The sequence below is a fragment of the Bacillus rossius genome, chromosome 1 (assembly GCF_032445375.1).
Source record: "Bacillus rossius redtenbacheri isolate Brsri chromosome 1, Brsri_v3, whole genome shotgun sequence".
NCBI classification, from domain to species: domain Eukaryota; kingdom Metazoa; phylum Arthropoda; class Insecta; order Phasmatodea; family Bacillidae; genus Bacillus; species Bacillus rossius.
In genome coordinates this window covers 277,419,588-277,443,954 of record NC_086330.1, presented here as the reverse complement: position 1 = coordinate 277,443,954, position 24,367 = coordinate 277,419,588, and the positions used below count along the sequence as shown (strand labels likewise).

At 39.2% G+C, this 24,367-nt stretch overlaps 1 protein-coding gene across 3 annotated transcripts in view; it reads right to left on the bottom strand.

The window, feature by feature from the left end:
- The window catches only part of LOC134527620 (ABC transporter G family member 20-like), a 197,435-nt gene that overhangs the window by 98,491 nt on the left and 74,577 nt on the right, over positions 1-24,367 (bottom strand). The window contains exon 2 of one of the 3 annotated variants that reach the window (XM_063360464.1): positions 3,725-3,954. In XM_063360464.1, coding sequence (XP_063216534.1) covers positions 3,725-3,846 — 122 coding nt within the window. In that variant the 5' untranslated portion in view covers positions 3,847-3,954. Of the gene's footprint in view, positions 1-3,724; positions 4,001-24,367 lie in introns of all 3 variants that reach the window. The other 2 variants (XM_063360465.1, XM_063360466.1) reach the window with 2 other exon arrangements.

The following is a 24,367-nucleotide window of genomic DNA, read 5'->3' as shown; positions in this document are numbered from 1 at the left end:
TAGAGAAGGGAAAAACCCCAGTATATGTATGCGGAGTTTTTTATTTTTTATTTCTTGTAACTTGTGTTTGGCTTGACTGATTTTTGAAAGTGTCTCTTAAGCTTCTACTTGATTGGTTGTGGGGGAACACGTGACCATCTCCCTCCTCCGTGGACGGAGGTAGTCAGGTCGGTCGTTAGTCATGTAGCAGTTGTGGTAGCAAATGGTCGCGGTCGGACTATGGCTCCAAAAATTACATAATCATGAAGCTGAAACGTGAATTTCGTGGCTGCGGTCCGGGTGGTGCCGATGGATAAACATTTTTGGACATTTCATCTAGAATTCTTGATTGCAGTCGTCTAAGTTAAGCCCATAACGACGCAAACGCGAGTCTTTTTGTCGTCTTTCAAGTATGAAAGTACCTACTTTTCATCGGACAATTCGATACCAGTTGAAATTTTTTCTCAAATCAACAAACTTTATTTGCTTTGTGTTGTGAATTATCTGGAACAGTGTTATGGTCGTAAGATGGCAGCCTTTGTCCTTACGAGAATTTTCTGTAATGGAAAATAAAAAGTAGTGAAAATCAGTCATTGTTCTTGAGAGAGTTTATTTACATCACGAGTCATTTAGAGCTACGTTTAAATGAAATTTGAACTATAATAACGAACACAACAAATTCACGTGTTTTACGTTTGTGCAATTCAGACCAATTTTGAGCTATCTAAGAGGTCTGGGCTGTAACAAAGTATGCGACCGCTAAATTATGCTATGGTGCAAGTCTGAAAGTATGCAAGAACGCAAGTTAAAAGTATGCAAGAATGCGAGTGTGCAAGTATACGAGTTTGAAAGTATGTGAGTGTTCAAGTGTGCGAATGGTTAAGTACGCAAGTGTTCAAGTAAGCAAGTGTGCAAGTATGTAAATGTGTAATTATGTGAGTACGCACATATGCAAGTTTTCAAGTTTGCTGCGTCATTTCTACCTCTTCCCTGCCGTCTCCTCTTTCGGTTCCCCAACATGTACCTAACTAAACATCTCCTCTCTTGGTTCCCCAACCACGTACCTAACTACTCCCATTCTCTCCATGTCCCCCCACTACATATCTAACTATCCCCCTCCTCTCCTTGTTTCTTCACCACATACCTAAGTATTCCCCTTCACTCCTTGTTCCCCCACCACGTAACTAGCTGTTCCTCTCCTCTCCTGGTTCCCCCACTACGTACCTTACTTTTCCCCTCATATCCCGGTTCCCCCACCATGTAACCAACTATTCACATTATGAGATCCGAATTTTTAATTTAATTTTTAATTTTTTGTAGCCCTCTCAGCAAAGACGTTTCACCTAAAAATTTTCAGTTCCACGAGGAGCACATGTGTATTTGAATATTGTAGCGGCATGCTATGATACGTGCAGATAATGCGATTATATTTTAAACATCAAATAACTGTTTATACCATAAGACACAATTTTGACCGTTATAGTGGCAAAGAATCTGTTAAAACATAGTGTCAAAAATAGTCACTGTTCAGCTTGCACGCACACCATGCAAAAAATTTTTCGAAGAGATATCGTTGCTTAAGGCTTATCCATCTCATCACTTGAAAAAGAAAACTATTTTTGTAAAATAATGTTTCTGCTATTCCGAAATATGTATTGTAACTGAAAACATTATAACAGCGAATAAATCAATAATAATCTATTTAAATTAAATACAATTGAAGAATGGCCAGATGCTTCCAGTCCATTCTTGCCTCTCCTCCCTACCTTCCCCTCCCTTCCTTGCCACGCCCCCCACCCTTTTCTTCCTTTCCCCTTCCCCTCCCTCCTTCCTCCTCCATCGAGCTTCCAGATTGTTCCGGCCTTCTAATACTTCCTTACAACCCCTCCCTCCCACCACTCTTCCCCTCGTCAAGCCCACGAGGTTACTAGTAGGTCAGCAGGCCGCTTCACTACTCGGTCGACTTGCAGCGGTCCTGGTTCCCGTCGCGGTCGCCCCTGTCTCTGGTAAGGCGTATTTGTAGGCGTGCTCGGCCATGTTCATTTCTAATTCACCTATGTCTCTTCCTCTCCAGGCGCTGGCGCCTGCTGTCGGGCATTATTGCTGTTCTTGTGCTTAATGTTTGCTGGTCATGCCCACTTGTTTTTGCACTATTTGCCTTGCCGTCGAGCCCGCTTTGATTAATTTGTGATGCTTTTGAACCTTACTTTGCTTAAGCCACTCTTTGGCTGCGTGATTCAGGCCTTCTGCCCTCTTGGTTTGCCATCTCGTTTTTCATCCTGGATTGTTACCACGCCTTACCAGATCCCCAGGGGTGACTCATAATTATCACTTTTAAAATGATTGTTTCGTCTTTTTGCTTTTATTCTTAGATGTTAAATTGTTAAGATTGAGAATCGAATATCCTTCGGTTGATATTGAAGTTACGAGTTGTGTAATACCTGTCTTGTATAAATGTTTGCGAGCTCTTATGTATTATATTTCTTGTAATGTGATGCCTTTGTTAGTGTACTTGCGTAGGTCGCAAATATGATCCGATCCAACTCTTAGATCATTAAGAACTATGTTCGAAATGAATTTTGGATTTTCCCAAAATTCACTGAACGGAATTGTGGATTGTTTACTGTTTTGATTGGCATTTTTGGAAATAACGCTCTCATGAGCTCTCTTACGGCCATTCTGTATGATGAGTGTGCCATTTCAGTATTAATGTTTTTACATTCCCACAGTATTTACATACTCACATTACCTATGTTGCGATTCATTGCAGTGTTTTTGAATCAGGCCTTATGCCTGCCATGTAATTACCATTGTCAATGTGTGATGTTCCTTACCGTTCATAAATAAAAAGACATGTTGTTTGCATCATACAAATTGATTTCTGCACTACTTATTTTCTTTCCTTTTTTATAATTGTGTCTTGTGACGCTTGAGGCAGTCAGGTGGGTGACTCGTGCCCCACCTGCTTCACGATGACAAATTATCAGACTGTATTTTTTACAATTGAACATTTTAATTTCGAGTATGGATATTGAAACAATGTAAAAAAATATATTTTTTAGGTCTACTTCCATTCTTGTGTACCTCACGTGCCACTCTACGTAGCTGCACATGGCTGATATTGCTTACTGTAGCAGCGTTTTGATGATTGGACCCAAATTTAAATAACATATTTTGTTTCAAATAATGTACAGAATAAATCCCAGACAGGTGGTAACACCTCATAAATCATCTTGCATAAACAGGAAAAAGATTTCTGCAGAGAAATAGTTTGTAATACCACAAGAAAGATATTGTAATTTTTTACACCAATTGGCTAGCAAGGGTACATGCAACATGAAATACATGGTATGTGCATACAAACATGAAAGACTTTTGTTGAGATAATACTTTGTATTTCTTACGAAAATATGTGCAAGGTTTCATATTTTAATTGACGTTTCATTAAAGTATAACTTAAAAATAAACATGGAAATTAAATCTAAAATTCAACAATCTGAATGTTTTTTTTTTGTTTTATTATGGGAAAGGTATACAAATAACTTTAACATTTGGAGTTATTGGGACAACACAGAGCATAAATGCCTGGGTAAGATTCCAAACCCAGTATTACTGCGAACACTATTTTGTAGTGATATATTTGTTTTCATGTTAATGTAAAGAAATTTAAATTTGAGTTCACATTCACAAAAGCCATGTTTAGCTGACCACTGGCACACGGCAGCGCTGTGTGTGTGCGACTCACATGGTGCCCTCTGCGACGGTCATGCTGAAGTCGCGCAGCACCGGGACGCTGCCGTACCGCTTGCAGGCGCGCCTCACGCACACGGCGGTCCTCTGGGGAGCCTCGAGCTGGCGGAGCTCCATGTCGCTGCGGGGCCTCAGCAGCTACCGTCCATCCAGGCGCGCCCGGCACGTCCGCTCGACGGCTCTCGACACGTGGAGCGAGCGCGCGCGCGCAGACTGTCGGTCGGCCTGCGGAGACTTGCGGTCACCTCCACGCTCCGCCCAAACACCTGCCCTAAACCATCATCTTTTGTACTTTTGCCAGGATAGTCCTTGGAAACCCCGTTGCCGACGATGTCGCTCGTAAAATTGCAAGGCAAGGCTTTGTACTAAATAAAATTTAACAATCCTCTGCCTTGTAGTTTTACAAGTGATATCATTGGCAACGGGGTTTCCAGGGATTTTCCTTGTAAAAAGTACAAAAAAATTTTACAGTAAGTCAGGCACAACTGAATAGATGGAATATTGCCACTAAAATAATGGCGCGGTTAAGAAATGCCATCATCTAAAATTAAGTTTTAAACATAAATAAAACACAAAAATAAAGACATAAATAAAAAAAGTAATACCTATACAGACACTGTTAGTTCAGAATTTATGGAATGGTGTTTAAACGGTGTGGCGTATTGAGCATAATTGCAAACTATGTATTATGAGTTGGAAATTTTTTTCACAATGTTGAATTATCATGTTAGCATTGAAATATGCAAGGCTACCATGTGCACTTGTGCATGCGTGTGCACGTGAGTATTTTTTTTTATTGAAACTAAAGTTATGATTTTAATCACTTATACTTGGTGGCTATGCAGTTTTTAAGTTTTAAAACAAAATATAGAGTACTGTAACACAGTCTTTTGGTTGTTTCATATTGGAAAATACATAATCTGAAACATTTATGGTGAATATTCCCAGTAAAGAACAACCAAAAAAAAAAAATAAAAAATCAAGGTAGCCAACGTTTTCTATCCAAAAGTTAACAACTTTTAGGTTGTTAGGTTGCCGAAAAATACCGCACAATTCACTTATTTACAAAGAAAATAAGAGGGTTAGTTATAGCATTGAGTTGCGACTTTATCTTCCTTGCTTTGAGCACCTACCGCACTTGGTTATTACGAAACAAAACGCGGCGTATTTTTCGTTACTATCCGCGAGACTTGTGAGCTGCGCTATAAATCCAGATATTAGGAAAGGATACAGATGGAGCATTAGGCGACAGAAGTGAAGTCGTTTGCTTCCCCCTGTTTTATTTTCACATTCTAATATGGCGGACTTTTGTTCATATTTGTATAAGCTTTTCTAGCCTGATTTTATTAACGGCTATAGTTAAGTTGTTCGGAAGAAAATTAGATCAAAATATACTGGCTAATATGTTTGTTTATATATATATATTAAAAGTCCAAAACTAATCTTCATAATACAAATGTAATAATATGAGTTGACATTTTTTGCCAATTTAACCTCCAATACAGGTACAGCTGATACATTTGTAAATAACGGTTGCCATGTTGGTACGTGCAGTACACTTAAATCCCTCCCCTTTTGGCTTCACCCCCCCTTCCTATCCTCTTATCGTAAATAGTACCTACCTTACGTTTTATCTGTGTATTTCCCTAGTCACTGTATTAATTATTGAAGTTAAAGGGCCAGCAACCACTGAATAATTCATGCGTGCGTTAAATAAACTATTGTAGTATAGAAACGGCCATACTGGCACAGGGTTCAGGGTGTTGAGCCGTGGAGCCGACTACCATCTTGGATTGTGACGTCACGGCGGCCATCTTGGATGACCATGAACTTGACCTTTGACCTAGAACTTGACCCTGGCGGCCATTTGGATATGCCATCTTGGATCCGCCATCTTGGATGACGTCATTTTGTTTTCTCGAACATTCCGGCATTTGTTTTCCGCCATTTTCAATTATGACGTCACCGTTGCAATTTCCATTACGGCCGCGATCTTGAAAATCTTTATGATCAGATTTTAATGAAAAAAATTTTAAATTGATAAAAATATTCAATTAATAAAATTTAATAAAAATATTTAAAAAAACATAAATCTATGACATGGAGCTCGGAGTCCTCGGTTCGAACCCGGTGAGGGCAAAAAAAAAAAAATGGAGACCGATCCTTCTTTCATGGTGGCTGCTAGCAGACTGACCCCCACCGCTTTTTTCATAGCATATATATCATCAGTTAGTATGACGTCATGTCCGCCATCTGGAAAATCCGTAATTTTTATGCTAGAGATTCGGAAAAAATTCCTAAAATCATTAAATAAATTTGTAATCAATATACTGATTGATTCGATCAATTACTGTCGTTGGTTCGATCCCTTGTGATTTTATGTAAATATAATAATTTCAATAAATCATGTTCAAAATTCTTAAAGAGGTTTAAAATCCTATACTACCAGCCTCCAGTAAGCCATTATGTCCACCATCTTGGAAATTTGTTTTTATTGTACCATGAATTTATAAAAAAAATATTAAATTCATAAAATAATCCATCATTAATCTACCTATAGAATCGATACATGGACAATAAACAAAATGACGTAATTTCAGGTAAAGGTTACAGGTTTGAGAAAATAAAAAACCACAAATTCTTTATGAAAAAAAATTTATTACATAAATTCTACACTACTACAAGTTCAAAAAAACACAGACAATTTGCTAAAGTCTTGGTTAGCCTAAACAAATTCTGTTAAAGATTTATTTTCACATTTAATTTTGTGCTGTTCAAGACACTGTATAGCTATTAGTCCTGATTTTCGAGGTTGATTAGCGAAATATTTAAGCACATATGTATTACACAAATAAATCTTAAGTCCATGTCCAAGTCGGGAGAAGATTTTGATGTAGCAGAAGTGTGCAGCACCGCTTTCATTTGTCACAAGTAACAAATCGAAATGATTTTTTCTTTCTTGTTTGGTTACCCGAATCGGACACACCTTATTATCCTCATTTAGCGCATACACATTAACTGAAACTCCAGGGTTATTTTTCTCAAAAATATATATCTGATTTAATGGTGGCAGATAGTACAGAGCATCAAAGTTGAACTTATTCTTCAAAGCATAATACCTCTTATCAACATGGATTGATGATATCCCTCGACAAATCTTGCTAAAATACTCAATTTAAAACAAAACTGATCCTTCAAGTTTTGAGAATTGACTACTGCTCTTTTGTTGACTATTGTCTCAGGTAAAGCAATAAATGAGGATGTCTGATGGTATGGAAGCATACTATCACTTGTTTATTTTCCTATTCACATAATCTTGTGACTATCCAGACTGTTACAATGCGAAAAAACCTTATCGCATTTGTCGCACTTATATGACTTTCGAGAGATTGTTGGATACCTACTGCCGGTTATAAGATGTCTTTTTAAATTATCATGTCCTACAAGTTGTTTAATACACTTTTTACTTTGAAACTCTGTTCTTTTCAGTAAATTGTTTTGACACCTGCTTTTTTCATGTCTGCGCGCACTTGAAATGGTAGTAAATGATGCACCACAGTATTTGCACTGACGCGATGAACGTTCCTCATTCGTTGAAGTATTCAATGTTGCTGGCGAAACTTCAGCTGATGATGTAACAGCACATATCGTTGTCTCCTCTGCAGCCAGTATCGGGATGTCCGACTCCATCAACGTCACTGCCATCGAGGTCCACGATGTTGATGGTAGATCATCCATTCAGGTCGACATTGGAACAATAACTAAATTCGCGAAACTAACTGAAGAGAGCAGGTCCGTACTGCACCGCGGCCAGAGGTGAACTGAGGGTCCAGTCGTTTGAACCTCGCTTATATACCTTACTGTTGCCTAATACCGTATGATGCATAATGTCGGGTCCGTACAACTGCGGTAATACATGCGTTCTACTGAGTTTATTAGAGGAACCAAACGGCCTTAGGTTTGAAAACGTGTACCTCTATTCCAAATAGTTGTAACAGCCAAAGTACCAGCGACTAGCTAGAGTTCTACAATCGGTGGATGGCTTGGAGGATTTTCCATTTCATGATTATGCGGATGTGGTACCTTCTAGCGAAAAAAAAGCAAATTCTGTGTTGGTTTCTGACGATGTATTGTGCGAGAAGCAAGGCATGATACAAGAGTACTTTTCCATGGGCTGACACGCTAAAGTAGACTGCGTTTACCTATCTCATACGTATTCCAAAACATCTCCTACGAGACAACGCGAATGTCATAGTGCTTTTTCGCATGGACGAACTTAATTTACGTCACGCTTATGACGATCACGTAAACACCGACATGACATTCCAGGAATTTAAAAACATGTGCTCCTTGTGTTGGAAAGACGAACACGGATTCCTAGTTATAGTCAAAGACTGGCCTCTATATAAGGGCCGGTTCGAGTTTCGATCAGTTTATCGTCAAACATGAGTCATAGCATTTCGAAATTCGGTCGTAGCAGTCGAGACTTACGTACTGCTCTCAAGTCTCATGACGACGTTATCCGTTATCACTACTGGCTCAAAAAGTAGAAAGTGTGAAAAACGAATTACTTGAGTATCTCGTTGCCATCGACCAGCGTGTGGGAGCCTCGGATTCTGGAATTCGTGACATGATCGAAGTATCGAATGCACAAAGACGTGACGATTTGAGGACTTTCCAAAGTAGTCTGACTGCATCAATAACTCACTTGTCAACAAATTCAGATTTTGCCAAACACAAGAAAGAAGTTTCTACGAACGAATAAAAAAAGTATAAAAGGAGGTCTTGCAATATGTTTTCAGCCAGTACAATGTCGGACCTGGCCAGTGACCTTCATCGAGCTATACAGTCTGTTCGTGAAAAATATCTACTTGCTAGACGAAACATACTTGCACAGAGATGGAAAATGAAGAGATATTTAAACCAATCACTAGTCGTCTCGACGAACTTAAAAATAAGGAAGAACCAGCCATCGATGTGAAGACAGAACTTTAAGATGAAATGTCAACTCTAAAGAAGAGAAAGTATGAACCAGATCGAGAAGAAGAGGACTTCTAGCGTACAGAGTCCATGCACAAGAAAAATATACTGAAAAAGGGACACCAAGTTAATGCAATGGTCCGACCATACCTGATATGGTTTACGAGTCGGAATAATGACACAACTTATGGAGTGTACAAAAAACATAATTAGTGGTTCCTCGATGTTATAGAAATAGACTTTCTACCAGGAAATATCGTGCGCGTAGAAGAGTTCAAAATGCACAGGACTCCGGGTCTGTACGAATTGCTGTTTCGCAGGGAGCCTAAAGGATATTCTCACAACGACTTACAAGAGTACAAAAAACTGCTAGAGCTAACCAATGCATATTTTCGCGATAACGATCCAGATAGTGGCGTACATAAAGACGAAAATCATGAAAAAATCGACATTCTTGCTAATCTCTTCAGTGAACTAACAATACATGGTGAAAGTTTAAAAAAAGCTAGAATGTGGTCAGAAATTTGACTATATATATTGGGACGACCCCAATGAATTAGTTGATCACCTTAGAATTCTACATGCTTCGCTTAGTGTAGGAAACTATTCGCACATCAACGAAATAGTCTCCATACTTGAAGAACTGTGGGAAGCCGGCTACATACAATGAATCGAACCGGAATCGCTCACGAACTTCATGCTCCTGCTAGACGAAAATACCTTCACGCAAGGTCATAGTTCGTGGAATTGATGATTTATTCCAGGCGGACCTTTTTGATATGATACCATATTCCCGATTGAATAAAGGTTTCAAGTACATGTTGACAGTTATCGATGTGTATAGCAAGTTTGATTGGGCCAGTCCTGTGAAATTGAAGACTGCAATCGAATTAGCCAAGGCCATGACTAGTATTTTTGTGATAATCGAATACCGTCGCACCTGCAAACGCATCTCCGCAAATAATTCTACAAAGCGACCTTCAAGGCTTTGATGGAGAAGACTGGCATAAGACCCTACTCTACATTTAATAATGTCAAAGCCTCCATTGTAGAAAGGTTTAAAAGAACTTTGAGCACCAATATGTGGCAACAGTACACGGCTAACAGAAATTACAAGTGGCTTAGTACCTTGCCGAAACTAATAAGCGAATTCAATTCTACAGTGGATTATACCACGAAAATGGTGCCTAAGGACGTAAAGGGTGATCACTTGCTTCGAACAGTGTTTTCCAACACAAAGAAGAAAGATTCACGAAAGCTTAAAGCTAACGTCGGTGACATTGTGCGAATCTCCAAGCAGAAAGGTATCTCCGAGAAAGGTTTCACTGCGAACTGGAGTCCTGAACTTTACCGTGTGACACATGTTCGTGAATCAGAGCCTAGGACCTACTACCTCGATGATTTGAACCACAAACCTATTCGTGGAGGCTTCTATGCCGAAGAGATTCAGCCTACGTTGAATCCCGATACGTACTTGGTGGAGAAGATTATAAAGCGAATAAATGGACGATCCTATGCTAAGTGGTAGGGCTTTTCACCTTGCTTTAATTCGTGGGTGGCAGATGCAGAAATCGAGAAATGCTGAAGACTTAAATAATTGGTCTGTGTTTTTTTTATACTTGTAGTGTAGATTTATGTAATAATTTTTTTTAAAAGAACTTGTGGTTTTTTATTTTCTCAAACATGTAACCTTTACCTAAAATTACGTCATTTTGTTTATTGTCAATGTATCTATTCTGTAGTTAGATTAATGATGGATTATTCTATGAATTTAATAATTTTTTTATAAATTCAAGGGACAATAAATACATATTTCCAAGATGGTGGACATAACGGCTTACTGGAGGCTGGTAGCATAGGATTTTTAACCTCTTTAAGAATTTTGAACATGATTTATTGAAATTGTTATATTTACATAAAATTATATTTTTACATCGTCCAGGGATTGAACCAAGGACAGGAATCGATCGAATCAATCAGTATATAGATTACAAATTTATTTAATGAATTTTGGAATTTTTTCCGAATCTCTAGCATAAAAATTACGGATTTTCAAGATGGCGGACATGATGTCATACTACCTGATAATATATGCTATGAAAAAAGTGGTGGGGGTCAGTCTGTCAGCAGCCACCATGAGGGAAGGATCGGTCGCCCTTTTTTTTTTGCCCTCACCGGGTTTTAACCGAGGACTTCGAGCTCCATGTCATAAATTTTAGTTTTTTTAATATTTTTTTTTAAATTTTATTAATTCAATTTTTTTACAAATTTTGCTTTTTTTTCCATTAAAATCGGATAATAAATAAATATTTTAAAGTTGGCGGCCGTAACGGAAATTGCAACAGTGATGTCATAATTCAAAATGGCGGAAAACAAAATGCCGGAATATTCGAGAAACCAAAATGACGTCATCCAAGATGGAGGATCCATGGCCGCCGGGGTCAAGGTCAAGGTCATGGTCATGGTCATCCAAGATGTCCGCCGTGACGTCACAATCCAAGATGGCGGTTGGCTCCATGGCTCCACATCCTGAACCCTGTGCCAGTATGCCCTTTTCTATACTACTTATAGTGTCAGTTAATAATGAAAAAAATTGGTTTAACTGATAAATAAATTTTAATTTTTTAACTGGATTTTATTCTTATTGCAGCTATTTAAAACATAGGCGATTTGTTTGATAATTTTTTGTTTTAAATATGGAGTAAAATAAAAATGTGTTATTAATGTTGTAGTACCATAACTTTGCCAAAGAAAACATAACACAATAGATAAAATCACTACCTTATCAGTTCCTGACCTCAAATATTATTTTCATTAAAATTAATTGACGTCCAAGCTATGATAAAACTAAAATCGTGTAACTTAATATTCACAATATTTCATATCTATTATAGATAAATTACATCGCTTATTTACCAACTAATAAACACGGGGTATATAACGTAGCATCAGTGCGATAAACAATATCCAAAATGTGTGTTCACACTCAAAGGTTACAGTGTATAACGTAAAAACGTCATCAATGGTCGGAGTTAAACGAAAATTCTTGTGTTCGTAAACACGCGGTATCTTCCTACGGTAATCTCCATGACCTTCGATGTTTGCCGTGTCTTGTGTCGTAGAATGTGTGTTGTTCACAACTCGGGTGTTAAGGGGGAACACGCCACTCTATTTTGCAATTTCAAAAATTTTATAATTCTTGCAGTAAAGCTTTCGTGGAAAATTTTTTTTAACATGGCATAGGACTTAGCTTTGGCTACTTGTTGAAGTCGAAACTTGTGAACTGGGGTGGGTATTATGGTATGCGTAATCGCCCGTGACAAATAATACGTTATTTCTTCACAGGTGTTGAAAACTATAGCCTGTTAGTAAATATGTGGTATCAAAAAGGTATAGAACGTCTAGGAGATATTCTTTAGGCGTTGACATGGCAAAAATTAGGATAACTAGTTCATGCATATAATTAGAACGAAAAGATGGAAAAATAAAATATGGCAGGGCCTGATACCTCTTAACACGCCATTTACAAACAGTTCAAGATTTATTGATAGTGTGTGATTACGAATATAATTTAAGAGACATTTCACTTATCTATACAAGTTTTTTTTTCATGGTTTCGTCTTTAAGACGTATTTTTTTTATACAGTAAAACAGACTAAATCGTGTGTTACCACGTACTATTTTAGGTATAAAAAATTCTAAGCTTAGTATTTAAAAGGTATAGGGGAATGTTGTAAGTCTTTGTATTTAATATTCCATTACGAAATGAATGGGTCACAGATTAAAGTCCCATTGAGGCGCGTTGTTGACGCGAAGACCGCCCGCCAGTTCTGTGCCTGGCGCGCAGAGGCGAAGAGACGTGCGATGCGCGAGCCAGTGTCGCCCTTAGCGCCCCCGCGCTTTTAGCGTTTGTGGGCCTTAAAGTACCCGCCTATACCAGAGGTGTATCTGTGTCAGTGAGGCGGGATGGTAAGTGCGGTTCCCGCTGGTGCTTCAAGGCTGTGGACTGACTCGTCGTCTTCTCGTCGAGCATAAGGTAACTATGATATTACAGCGATAACCATAACATTATATGGAAGAGCGATGGAGATAAAAGTGAAGTGAGAATACCTTCAGCACTTTTTCAATTCCATGCTTTACAATTATTTTGTGTACACACATTTAATTATTTACACTCTTCTAAAAGTACAGTTTAAAAAATAAATTTGGAAAAAAGAACTACTCATCCGCTCTCAAAGTATTCTTTAATGCGTTTCATATACACCCCCGGATATCTTGAGTAGTTTGAAAGTCGCGTGTTTTTCTTCTGAATGCCTGCACACCATGTGTGTGCCCGGGTAGGCGGGGGCCTGAACTTACGCGAGCCTCAGGTTCCCTTCGTTATAAACACATTTAGAATTAGTTCGAACAGGTCCGATAGCTAAGATTTTCACTAATAATTTGTTAAATTTTCTTATCGTGCCTCTAAGTCTTATTTTGTGTTTGAATTTTTTTTGTACAGGTTTTAAGGCGACCCATGCCCGCGCACAGATCAGCTCGGCAGATGAGGAACTTCCCATGGGTCGTGACACGAAGCTCGTGCTGGCTGCGATGATACAGTCGGCATAAGCCTGCGGCCGTAGATGTGTGTAGAGTGGTCATGTTAGAAGACTGACTGCTTTTACGCACTCGGATGATATCTTCTGTACTTTTACAGAAGATTACTTTGGAAAACAGTTTACAAGAAATAGTTTGTAATACTACAAGAAAGGTATTGTATCTTTGTAGAACACAATGCTATTTTTATTTTTTGCATTAAACCAAATATATTTTTCGTGATAATACTATGTGTTACGAAAATGAGTGCATAATTTTATATTTTAATTGATGTTTCATCAAAGCATATTTTTTTTAAACCATGTAAATGATAAAGATTGCAGGCTTTTACTGCCATTGTCTGCATTTTCTTGGCTTCTGGGTGTAGGCCGTGTCAGGTAATTTTCTTTCGACGTTTCGGCAGTCATTGCAGCTGCCATAATCTGGTATACTAAGTCTGACTGTAGACTTAGTCTATCTGATGATGTCAGCTGCAATGACTGCCAAAACGTCGAAAGAAAATTACCTGACACGGCCTACACCCAGAAGCCAAGAAAATGCTTGGAAATTATAATTTAATATTTAATAATTGGACATTATTTTTATTACAGTTATAATTGTGCGCAATTATTAATGGAAAGCTAATCAGGAAACGGTTTGCAAAATTTTTTTAACTATTGGAGGTACTGGGACAGCACAAAACATAAATTCCCAGGTAAAAATCCGATCCCAGCATTACTGCCAACACTATTTTATAGTGATAGTGTTCATGTAAATGTAAAAAATAAACAAATGTCTGTAATTTTACATGAATATTTTGGTTCCAGTTAAAAAAATAATATACGGTGCAGTAAACACATGGACATTTCCATCTAGGATGGACTCCTATGAAACCAACATGGTTCCCACATGATTGAAGATTCGTGAAAAGGTTGGGTTTAAGGTTGTGGTACTGTGCATTATGTCTAAATTTATGCACTAATCCTTAAGGTGACATGGTCCATGTCGTGGGCTCTTTAAAGTGAATTTAGATTTTCAGGATCATTCACTCTGAGTGATCCACGCAGGGCTAATTCTTTACATGATTTGGAGTAGGTATGGCATAGGAATTTTGGCCAAATCCATAACACGTGCAAAGTAATTTGAAACGTTAGGAAAATAACAAATACACAAAACCATTCACAATGACGTGGGCTACAATACAGTTGAGAATTACTATTAACGTCTTCTTCCACACACTTGGCGGCACGCTCATGTACCACACGCATTGCCCTATGTGACTGCACACGTGATACGTGTTTGTGCAGTCCCTTGGTAAACAATGTCCTTCATCCTTCCCCCATACAAAAATAGGCCTACGCTAATCTTGTAAGGCATTTAGAACTTTTTCATTTACAATGTTAAATGTGGGAAATAAAACTCATATTTACATAACATTTAAAGCTCCAAATGATGCGAAGAATAAGCCTTTATAAGGCGTGTGGGCTGAAGCACACCGTGCCAAGATTTACGTGATTGTGAAGACCAAACTACATATATATATATATATAATGTTGAATTACAAGACTAATAGCATCTATGTTGGGAAAATTAGGTCAAATCCCAAGACTTTTACGACTAATATTTTTTATTTAAATTGTTTATGTACATACAGAATGACTCTGAATTTGATCGAAAACTATTAGCAACAGGTTCATCAAGACAAAATAAGTTGAGAGCATCTATAGAGTTTATGGTCTGAAGTGCTTTACAAGGCTGGTATACATCTTTGAAGTTGGGTAACTAGGACGTCATTGTTCTCGGAGCTTGGAGTGCTGAGTCGGGGATTATGTTGGCGCGAAACTGCGGAGCGCTACTAGAGACCTGTCCAGGGCAGGACGTGGCAGGTATGTAAAAGGTGAGACTGTTATGCAGTGGCAGTGAAGTGAAGAGGGCGAATGACTCCTTGGTGAGCGATAGCGGAAGGCGAGTGGCGGAAATCGTGCGCGAAGATTGGTGCATCGGGGACCGAATCATCCCGGACTGAGTTGTGTGTGCGGCGGACGAGTGAGCAGTGAAAGGCAGTGGGCTGGGACAGAGGGGCGCGGTAAGAAACAAGCAGTAGAGAGCTACTGTAGAGTCGAGCTCCAGTGGGATAGGTAAATGTGGACTTAATGAAAGAGTTGATAAATTGTGGACAGGAAATTAAATAGTTATAACATTATGAATAGTAATAGGTAATACATAAAACTGTATTTAATTCATTCGGTCATCCTTTCCGGACGTGTTTTTCCCACTCGTAGCAATACAGATTATTTTCTTATATTACTTTTATAAAGTTATAAAAATTATAAATACATATTTACGCAATTACAATAAGATATCGGGTGATATCTTAGTATGGCCACACTACTTCATTTACGAAATACTAAAAAAATAGTAATAATAGCAATTAATATTAGTGGTACTATTAGCCGCTTGGTGTATATATTTGTGAAAAATAATCTTTTTAATTTAAATATGTATATGGGTTTCAAGAGTAAAAATTAACGGCACGATCTATAAATTTCCTTTTTTGTATTGTGAATTCTAAGCTATAAATTAATATTCAAACGTCAAAATGGCTTTCCTTCATTTACTAACATGTTTTAGTTTTTAAGTTTTAAGTAGTAGGAAAATTTTTGTTCAGGGTAATGTCAAGTATCAACTTTAACGTCTGCTTTGCCTGCATTTCCCGGGGTACGTGCACTTCTTTCCTTGTTTCATTATGGGTCGTTTGTAGCTGTTCGACTTTCCTGGATAATAATTATACCCCACGGGAGTTCTTTATGTTACTGCCACCCAATTACTGCTGGTCAAGCTATGTGCATGTCAGGCATAATTAACTTGATATCAAGTTTTGCATAAACTATACTTAAATACACGCTAAATAACTCTGCATGGTCCCCCAAGTGTTTATTTAAAGAAGGAAAAAACCAGCTAAAATATTTTATATTACACTTTGGAATAAAGTGCAATGTAATAAAAAAAAAATTTTAATGTTTTAATTGCCCCTAGAAATATTTTTTTACCGTCACGCGCTTTGTTATTTATTCAAGAACGTTTATTTCTTACCAACTGTAATACTGAGCTTCTCATTGGTGTATAATGCTTTTTGACAGGGCAAGATTTCTTAATAATCTCTGTAAAGAAAATTTTTTAAAATTAATGCCAAGTACAAAATATTATTTTCGTATCCGTCCTTTAAAATTATATTTTGATATTTCACCAGTATTATGTCTATGTGATGACAAGGATGTATATAGAAAGTCGGGATTAAGAACCAGAAATAAGTTCGCTTGCGAGAGATACGTAAGTTTGATGCAATGTATAAGATAGTATATTTGGAATGTAAGTACTATGCACCACGTGTCGGCTCGCGTGGTATTGCCAGCGCGAATTGGTCATACAGACAGTTCCATAAAAGCGTACGGGCCATAACTTTGCAGCTGAACACCGAACGCACGAGGTCAAAACAATTTTGTACTCAGCAGATAAAGATTTATGATGCTCTGCCATTAGTTCTTTGGCAGTAAAGTTTAATAGATTGTGTCATCAAAACAATCGAATGGTAGACCCATCCGATACATAATGTAGAGAATTTATGGGTAATAAACACGAGCCGTCAGCGGCTTGTACGCAACCAATTTGACAGCTAAAACAACATGCGTCGAGTCACGTTACCACGTGAAACGAAGGTGAGTCTCCGTGACCGAACATAAACAAAACGAGTTTACAACTCTGGGTTATTATGCTTTCGTGTTCTATCAGTAACACTCTCGATAAGGTTAAAATACACATTATCAGTGTGTGAATATAAATAATAACAATGTACTTATACCAAAGTCATCAGTATCTAAAACACCTACACATTGACACAACTCAGCAATAACATACTTCTTTATGATAACAAAAACGTCAGAGTAGTGTCATGAATATACCACTAGGTCATGCGCTGGCATCTGTCTAATGTTGTTTTCCTAAAACGATCCGACGATGCGGCGTTCAGTGATTCGCGCGCTTTCGATATGAACTCTCGTCTGTGTTGAGTTTTTACGATGCACTCTCGGAAACGCACGTTTTCACAAACTCAGACATCATTAACGCCTCTTCTAACGTCGAAACGAGTTGCTTTGCCGGTGGACGTTGTTCTATACTTGAGCGACTTCTTGTGTTTCGTGGACTTTCGCAACTTCGTTCGATCTCTTTGGCCCATGGCTGACGAAAGCAACATCGTACGACGGAAACTGTGGGAATCGTCCACTCATACAGTCACCGTCCCTTTCATGGATGGAAAAAACCTGGACATCGAATACAACTACGATCCCTGGAGAAAAACCGAAGATTGCATTCTCCTCAACGTTGATACTCTGTTGCCTGTGTTGGGTGGGATCAGACCGCCGGCAATGGAAAAGTTCGCGAGCGTCTGGCAGCTGGACAACTTCGTCAAAATGCATGTTAACCTAGATCGGTGTTTGCAATATCGATACGTTTCGTGCCCGTGTTACACACTGAAGAAGCAGAAGCCTCGGAATGCCAGGATGATCTTGAGGGCCTCCAGTGACACGTGCTGCAAGTATCGACATTTCCACCATTATTGTTCGCAGCACACTCGCCATTGGTTAAAGTTTTTTCTGGGACCTTTGCTTAAAGCCCGAGAAGAAAACAAGCTTCCTGACGAGGACGACATTAAAGGTTATTTATATTTTCTAAGCAACGCAATTAATTTCTGAAAGACGAACGAGTCTCGGCAGATTTGACGTAATGTACTCGCGTCCGAAATAAGATAAAATTTTAGTCACTAATTAGTAATTATACCTGTTCATATAAATATATATATACACACATATGTGTTGAGTTTTTTTCCCCTTTCACCCGTCAACCACGACAGAATAACAGAAAATGTGTAGAATATGTTTCCAAGGTATTAGGAAATAATAAATAAAATGGAAAATATGTGAACCCTGGAACATGTTCCAAAACGCTGTAATTATTGAGGTATTACTGAAACAATTTTTCGAAATAACTGAATAGGCGATCCTCGCTCTAGAGAACCGCTACTGCAAGTTTAGAGAAAGATTCGTATAGAGTTGAAGGCTAGACTAGAACTAGCGTATGAGTTGCTCCTAACCACAGACACCACGGTGCCAAGTGATCGTTTATTCCGGAAAGGTTTAATAGATTCTCAGAACGTCGGCACGACGGCGCTCTATATTTGGCGCGCAGTTTAATGAATATATAAATATGCGCATGATAAGGAGCATTCGGCTGGCTGTCGGCTGTGCAAAGTCACCTTTGAGGCGGAAAGGTCGAATTTCCAATCACAAAACAAAGTCACCGCGACCGATATTAACGCTGCTATTGCTATGCCAGGTACAGAATGAATTTTAAAAACATACGAAACAATGTTTGCGCGCGCACGTTATGCAATAAGACGAACGCCGGTGGGTCTGAGCAGCTAAAAGTTATCAGTGTCAATTCTCCACCGAACGGTCGTAACATTGAATGTAATTGGCGTCGAAAAAATATTAACGATAACCCCTAGGTTATCTAGCACTAATTGTAAAGTGCTTTAATTGTGCAGCCGATAATTCGCGAAACTGCTGTGTTTCTCAAAGTTTGTAGCAACGCTAACCCTTGTTACGGCATGTTATATTGACAGGTGAGGTATGACAGGTAAGGTGATGGATCAGTAGCTATGCCGTGACTGGGATTGCGAGGGAGGAAGCCGCAGTCGTTTAAAATTGAAAGTTTCCCATATGGCTTAATCGATTACAAAAAGCCTCTGTCAACGGATCTTTGCCATCATCCCGCATCCACTGTCAGAGTTTTTTTTTGTAAATGGTCGCGTCACGTCATACGATTTCAATTTCAAAAATTTGAGTCGATCACTCGGGTAAAGGACGGACAAGTAGAAATAATATTTTTAACTAGTGAAACGTGTTTCGTTTCAATGCTCGAAACAAGTTATTATTTTACCAAAAGTTCAAACCCATTTGTATGGAAATGTATAAGCCAAAAAAAATTGAGAATCACTAGCTGATTGCATGGTTCGATCAGAGCGCACCCACAAAGAAATCGATAATGTAAATATTTTCATATTTTTCGAATCTCAAATAGGTCACTGATAGCTTAAATCACCTTGTCTACGTGCAATCGACGTTCCAACCTCATTCAGAACGTCTTCAGTCTCTGTGCCGTTCGCTTGTGTAACAATAGGGAATAACAATAGTTTTCCGCACAACTCGTCAGTCGTGTTTTTCGGTGTGATTACAATGAATTCAAGAAAACGTAACTCTCCGACAAAACGCTGCCAAATCTGTAAAACCGGAAAGCAACTGCTGCCAACATCAGCGTCTTCATCGTCCGGGCTAATGACGCTTCCTTTGGAGATAATTCTTTCCACGGCCAAATTTCTTTCGTTCGAAGATTATAGAAGATTTATCCTGTCACTTGGGCCGAGTTATAGCATGTGCCCTACGATCCAGAACGAATTATGGCGAATGTCTACTTACTGGACCAAAACCTTCTTCCTGAACGGCAGGCGGTTGAGAATAGAATACAACTTCGACGCCTCTAGAATACCAGAAGATCGCGTGCTGTTGAATGTCAAATATTTGAAGCCGATCTTCGGTGGAATCGTGGCTCCAACGATGAACAAATTCATGGCAGTCTGGGAGCTTATGAACTTCGTTAAAATGCACATTCACCTGAATCGATGCTCGGACGGAAGATACGCCTCCTGCCCGTGCCATCTAGTGGACACTGATGGCCGCCATCCCGAATACTTCCAAGACAATCCAATGGTTACTTGCGGCTATAGACACTGGCATCACTACTGTTCGCATCACGTCGCTACCTGGCTTCAAAATCTTCAGACTACTGTGATTATGCTGCACCAAAATGGCAATAGCTTCACCGAGGACCTCGCTAAAAAGTTCCTACTTTCTGCCAACAATTCGGTTTACGTTAACGGAGTTGAGATGAAACGCCACGATTCTATACTCTACAGAATGCTCCAGAGCTATATTCTCATTACTCTGCGCGTTTATTGCAGTTGAAGACTAGCGTCACGATCTCCTTTTAGTTCATTATTTTAAAGTGCACGAGATCTCATGTGGGAAGTAGTTTATTGCTTTTTGTCATAATTTTTCTAAATTTGTTATAATTTATATGTAGAATTAGTTTTTTAGTCATCATCGGCGTTTTTAGAAATTTGTGTGGGAGTAGTTTATAGCTTTTTTGCCATTTTTACAAGGTATAAATCATGTTTATTCAAAGTACGTTGTTTTATTTATTTCCTCTAACTTCTAAACAGTGCCATATGGTGGAATGAGAGTATTTTGCTCTGTAAAACTTTTTATTGTTCACATCCGTAGCAGAGATCACACTTTTTAGTAGAGCGTACGCAACGCTCGAACGTGAGCTGACAGCACGTCGCCGAAAGCACTACGGGCTGAGTCACTACCGCATCGCAGCGTCTGCCAACGTGAGGAAAAACGTTTTTCCTATGAACTTACGATCTTACCTCAGAGTCGACTCGGTCGTTCTTTTAGGAGCGCGGCAGAGCCTCGTTGTCCACGCTGTTGCCGTAGATCGTGCGAGACCACTGAACGTTCTCCGCACGTCGAGATCTTGGACTGTTCGAGGAGCGTGTTTGCAAGTAGAGGATTATCACGATCGTGATGGTTGCAGAAAGTCACGTTTCGGTTGGGAATCTTCATAGGTTTGTTCTTGATAGTACACAACGTTGTGAAGCTGCTGAGGACGTGACTTGGTCTCGGTGACTCGTTTAGCCAAGACTCAGAGTTGACCACACGCGACGACGAACTGTTATGGCTCTTTGTGCTCGCTCAAAGGATGGGATTAGAGCCAACGCTGAGGCTTTCGCCTGTTTGCACCGTAAGCCCTTCTCCCTTACGTACAAAGAGGTCGTTCTACGCTCCCGCGAGTGGCTTTACCCTAACCTTAGAATCCGTACGATATTCTGACGGAGATTGTACCTGTGATGTTTTAAACTGCATTAGCCAACAGTGGTGTCAATTTGGTCGTTTTTCTTTAGTTTCAGTTATAAACTATGATATATTAGGGAAATATTTTTTTTTAAATATAACATAGCATATATAGAGTGAAAACGTTTTTTGGATTAGGAACATATATATTTTTAGTTTACTTCTTACAAACAAAGAAGAAAAATTACACATTCTTTATAATATTAGTACCGATGAGTTCAGTGTATGTTTTAAATATATAAGTGGTTGTAGAAACGAAACTAATGATGATGAGTAAGCTTGTTTTTTGAAGTTCTAGTACTTTATGCACGTTGAGGGTGAAATTTTGGAATGCAACGGAAAAGGAAACATCTGCGCACACACCAATGACGGAAGTTTAACATGATAAAGTCTAAGTATGAACCCTCGAGCCTAAGTCGTTCAGGTAGCCGACCGCGTGTGGCAGCATTTACTTGTACATATTTGCTTACGTGAATTTTGTGGAACGTAGCAAGCGTATCGGTGTGTCAAATGTAGCTTTGATTGTGATAGCAAACTATCATTGAATACATTTTATAATCTTTAATAGTCTCGAAAAGAAATGGGCACGACTTTAAAAATACGTTGTCTAGGGATTTATAAAAGAACAATTCCTAATTATTTCATTGTTACCTAAATGTGATTGATGTCATAGTTGATAAGTGCCAGGGTTACGAATAAAAATATTCGTGTTTGATTTTCTTGACTGATTTAAAAGTTTTTTTTTTACTTTTTATACAATCTTTCGTTAAATTATTTACTCATAAATGTAATAACATTACTTAAATACTCATTTTTTTAACGATTTACAATAAGTTATACAGATCTCAGTTTATTGGTTTAGTAATTTTACATCAGGTGGGCATGTAACCTAAATTTACGTATAATGAATATGTTCAGGCCGGGTGTAAATGTTGAATTTGAATTTCCCGCCCGCAGCGTTGGAATCGTGACGCTGCTGCTCCCACGTCATCTTATGACCAGTTCGTTCTCGTTTGTTTTTGGCTTCGGTAGGTCGGCCGTGCGCGACAGTAGAAGTTTGTAATTATTAGTAATTATACAGTCCATTATGTCGATTGAGCCCAGACATTTGGTCCTCCGGGCCGGATTCAAGATCCTACAACATTAATTATTAGTCGTTTACGTGTTTTCGTCTCGTCTTGTGTCGTATTTCGGTCGCGTGCGTTGTGCCGGCTTTGTGCGCCGTGGAATCGTGGTTGTATTGCCTGGATAATTTAAGGAGGCACATCGACATCGAAACAAAAAATATATATAGATTTGGAGAAGAAAACGTGTTTTGTTTATTATAACAAAATATATGTACATGTATTGACGTGGTGATGAAGCTGTGACGTCAACACTTGCAGTACGAGTTATATCGATTGTTCGAGATGGCGACCAATCGATCGTAATTGTGTGGTCGTTCTCGTCCATTTGTTTACGTTTTTTGCATGTGTTCTTATCTCGTGCACGTCATGTCTGAAAAGGCAGAAGTTCTCATTTGCCGACTGGAGCGAGCTGAGAACAGATTACAACGAGCCGCAGCCTTAGCCAACAAGTTTGAGACTGACAACTCATAGCGGGGACTGTTTATATCTACCTGCCGAGATCTACCAGACCTAAAACAGGATCACTTGACACTCGAATTGACGTGCAAGGACAAACCACATTTTGACCTCGCCAAGCACTCTAATAGGTTAGATGAATTTTATGACCGCTACTATGTCATAATGTCAATCCTTGACACTGCAGTATGTGATTCAAAACAGACTCAGGTCTCCAAAGGTTCTTCACCTGCACCGTGAGTGTTACCATGTTTTGCAGGTAAAATAGCCTCTTGGACCAACTTCGCTAACTTGTTTCAAACACTTATTCTCGATAATCGTGACCTGTCAAATGTGTAACGGTTCGCATACTTAAAGCTATCCTTGGAGGGTGAGGCCCTGTCATTAGTGCAGTCACTGCCATTGACAGGTGAAAATTTTGAGGTAGCATGGACATTATTGGGGAGAAGATACGATAACCTGCGGTTGATAATATCACATCAAATAGATGCCATACTGCAGGTTCTTGTTGCCACCTTGACCTCAGTGGCTACCCTGCGTAGTTTTCTATCTACAATTGGTGAGAATGTGGCAGCTTTGCAAGCATTAGGACTACCGATAGATCAGTGGGACCTATTATTGCTTCATCTGCTTGAGAAGCGTCTTAGTGGAGATTTACGAAGGTTGTGGGAGTTGCGTGTTCAAGAGTTGGAAACACCAGCACTTCAAGACTTTGTGGTATTCCTGGAAAAACAGTGCAGATCCGTAGAAGCAGTGGGTGTCAGTGGGCGTGGCCAGGATCCCAAACCCGGGCCTTCAAAGGTCATCAACCGCACAACCCAAGGTCAATGGCATAATGCATCTGGCACAGACTTTGTTGCATCATTTTCAGCTTGCTGTATGTGTAATGGAAAACACCCTCTGTACCGTTTTCACTAAACGAAACGCAAGGGACAGATTCGCATTTGTCAAGGATCAAAAATTGTGTATAAACTGTTTAAGGCCCCATCATACTGTGAAAAGATGCCCGTCGTCACTTTCATGTAGTCATTGTCCTTCTCGCCATCATTCCTTTCTGCATTTTGAAGGCACTGAACATCGGCAGAAAGAAGTCAGCAACGAGCCACCTGATGAGGAGGTTGCGGTGGACAGTGACACACCTACATCGGTCCTGTCCTCATTCTCCGGAGGATCTACTTACACCACAGTGTTGCTCTCTACAGCATTGGTGGAAGCTCAAGACACGTCGGGAGCATTTCAGCAACTCAGAGTACTGTTGGACTCTGGAAGCCAAGCCAACTTCATCTCAGAGGGTGCCGTTAATCGATTGGGGCTTCATCGACGAAGGATATCGCAGCCTCTTCAGAGTATTTCCCAAACACCACTCACGAAACCACGTGGAGTTGTTTCATGTTTGATCAGACCTAATGGACAGGAAGGGCCTAACTTCTCAACAGAAATGCTAGTCCTTCCTCAATTAACAGGTCTTAA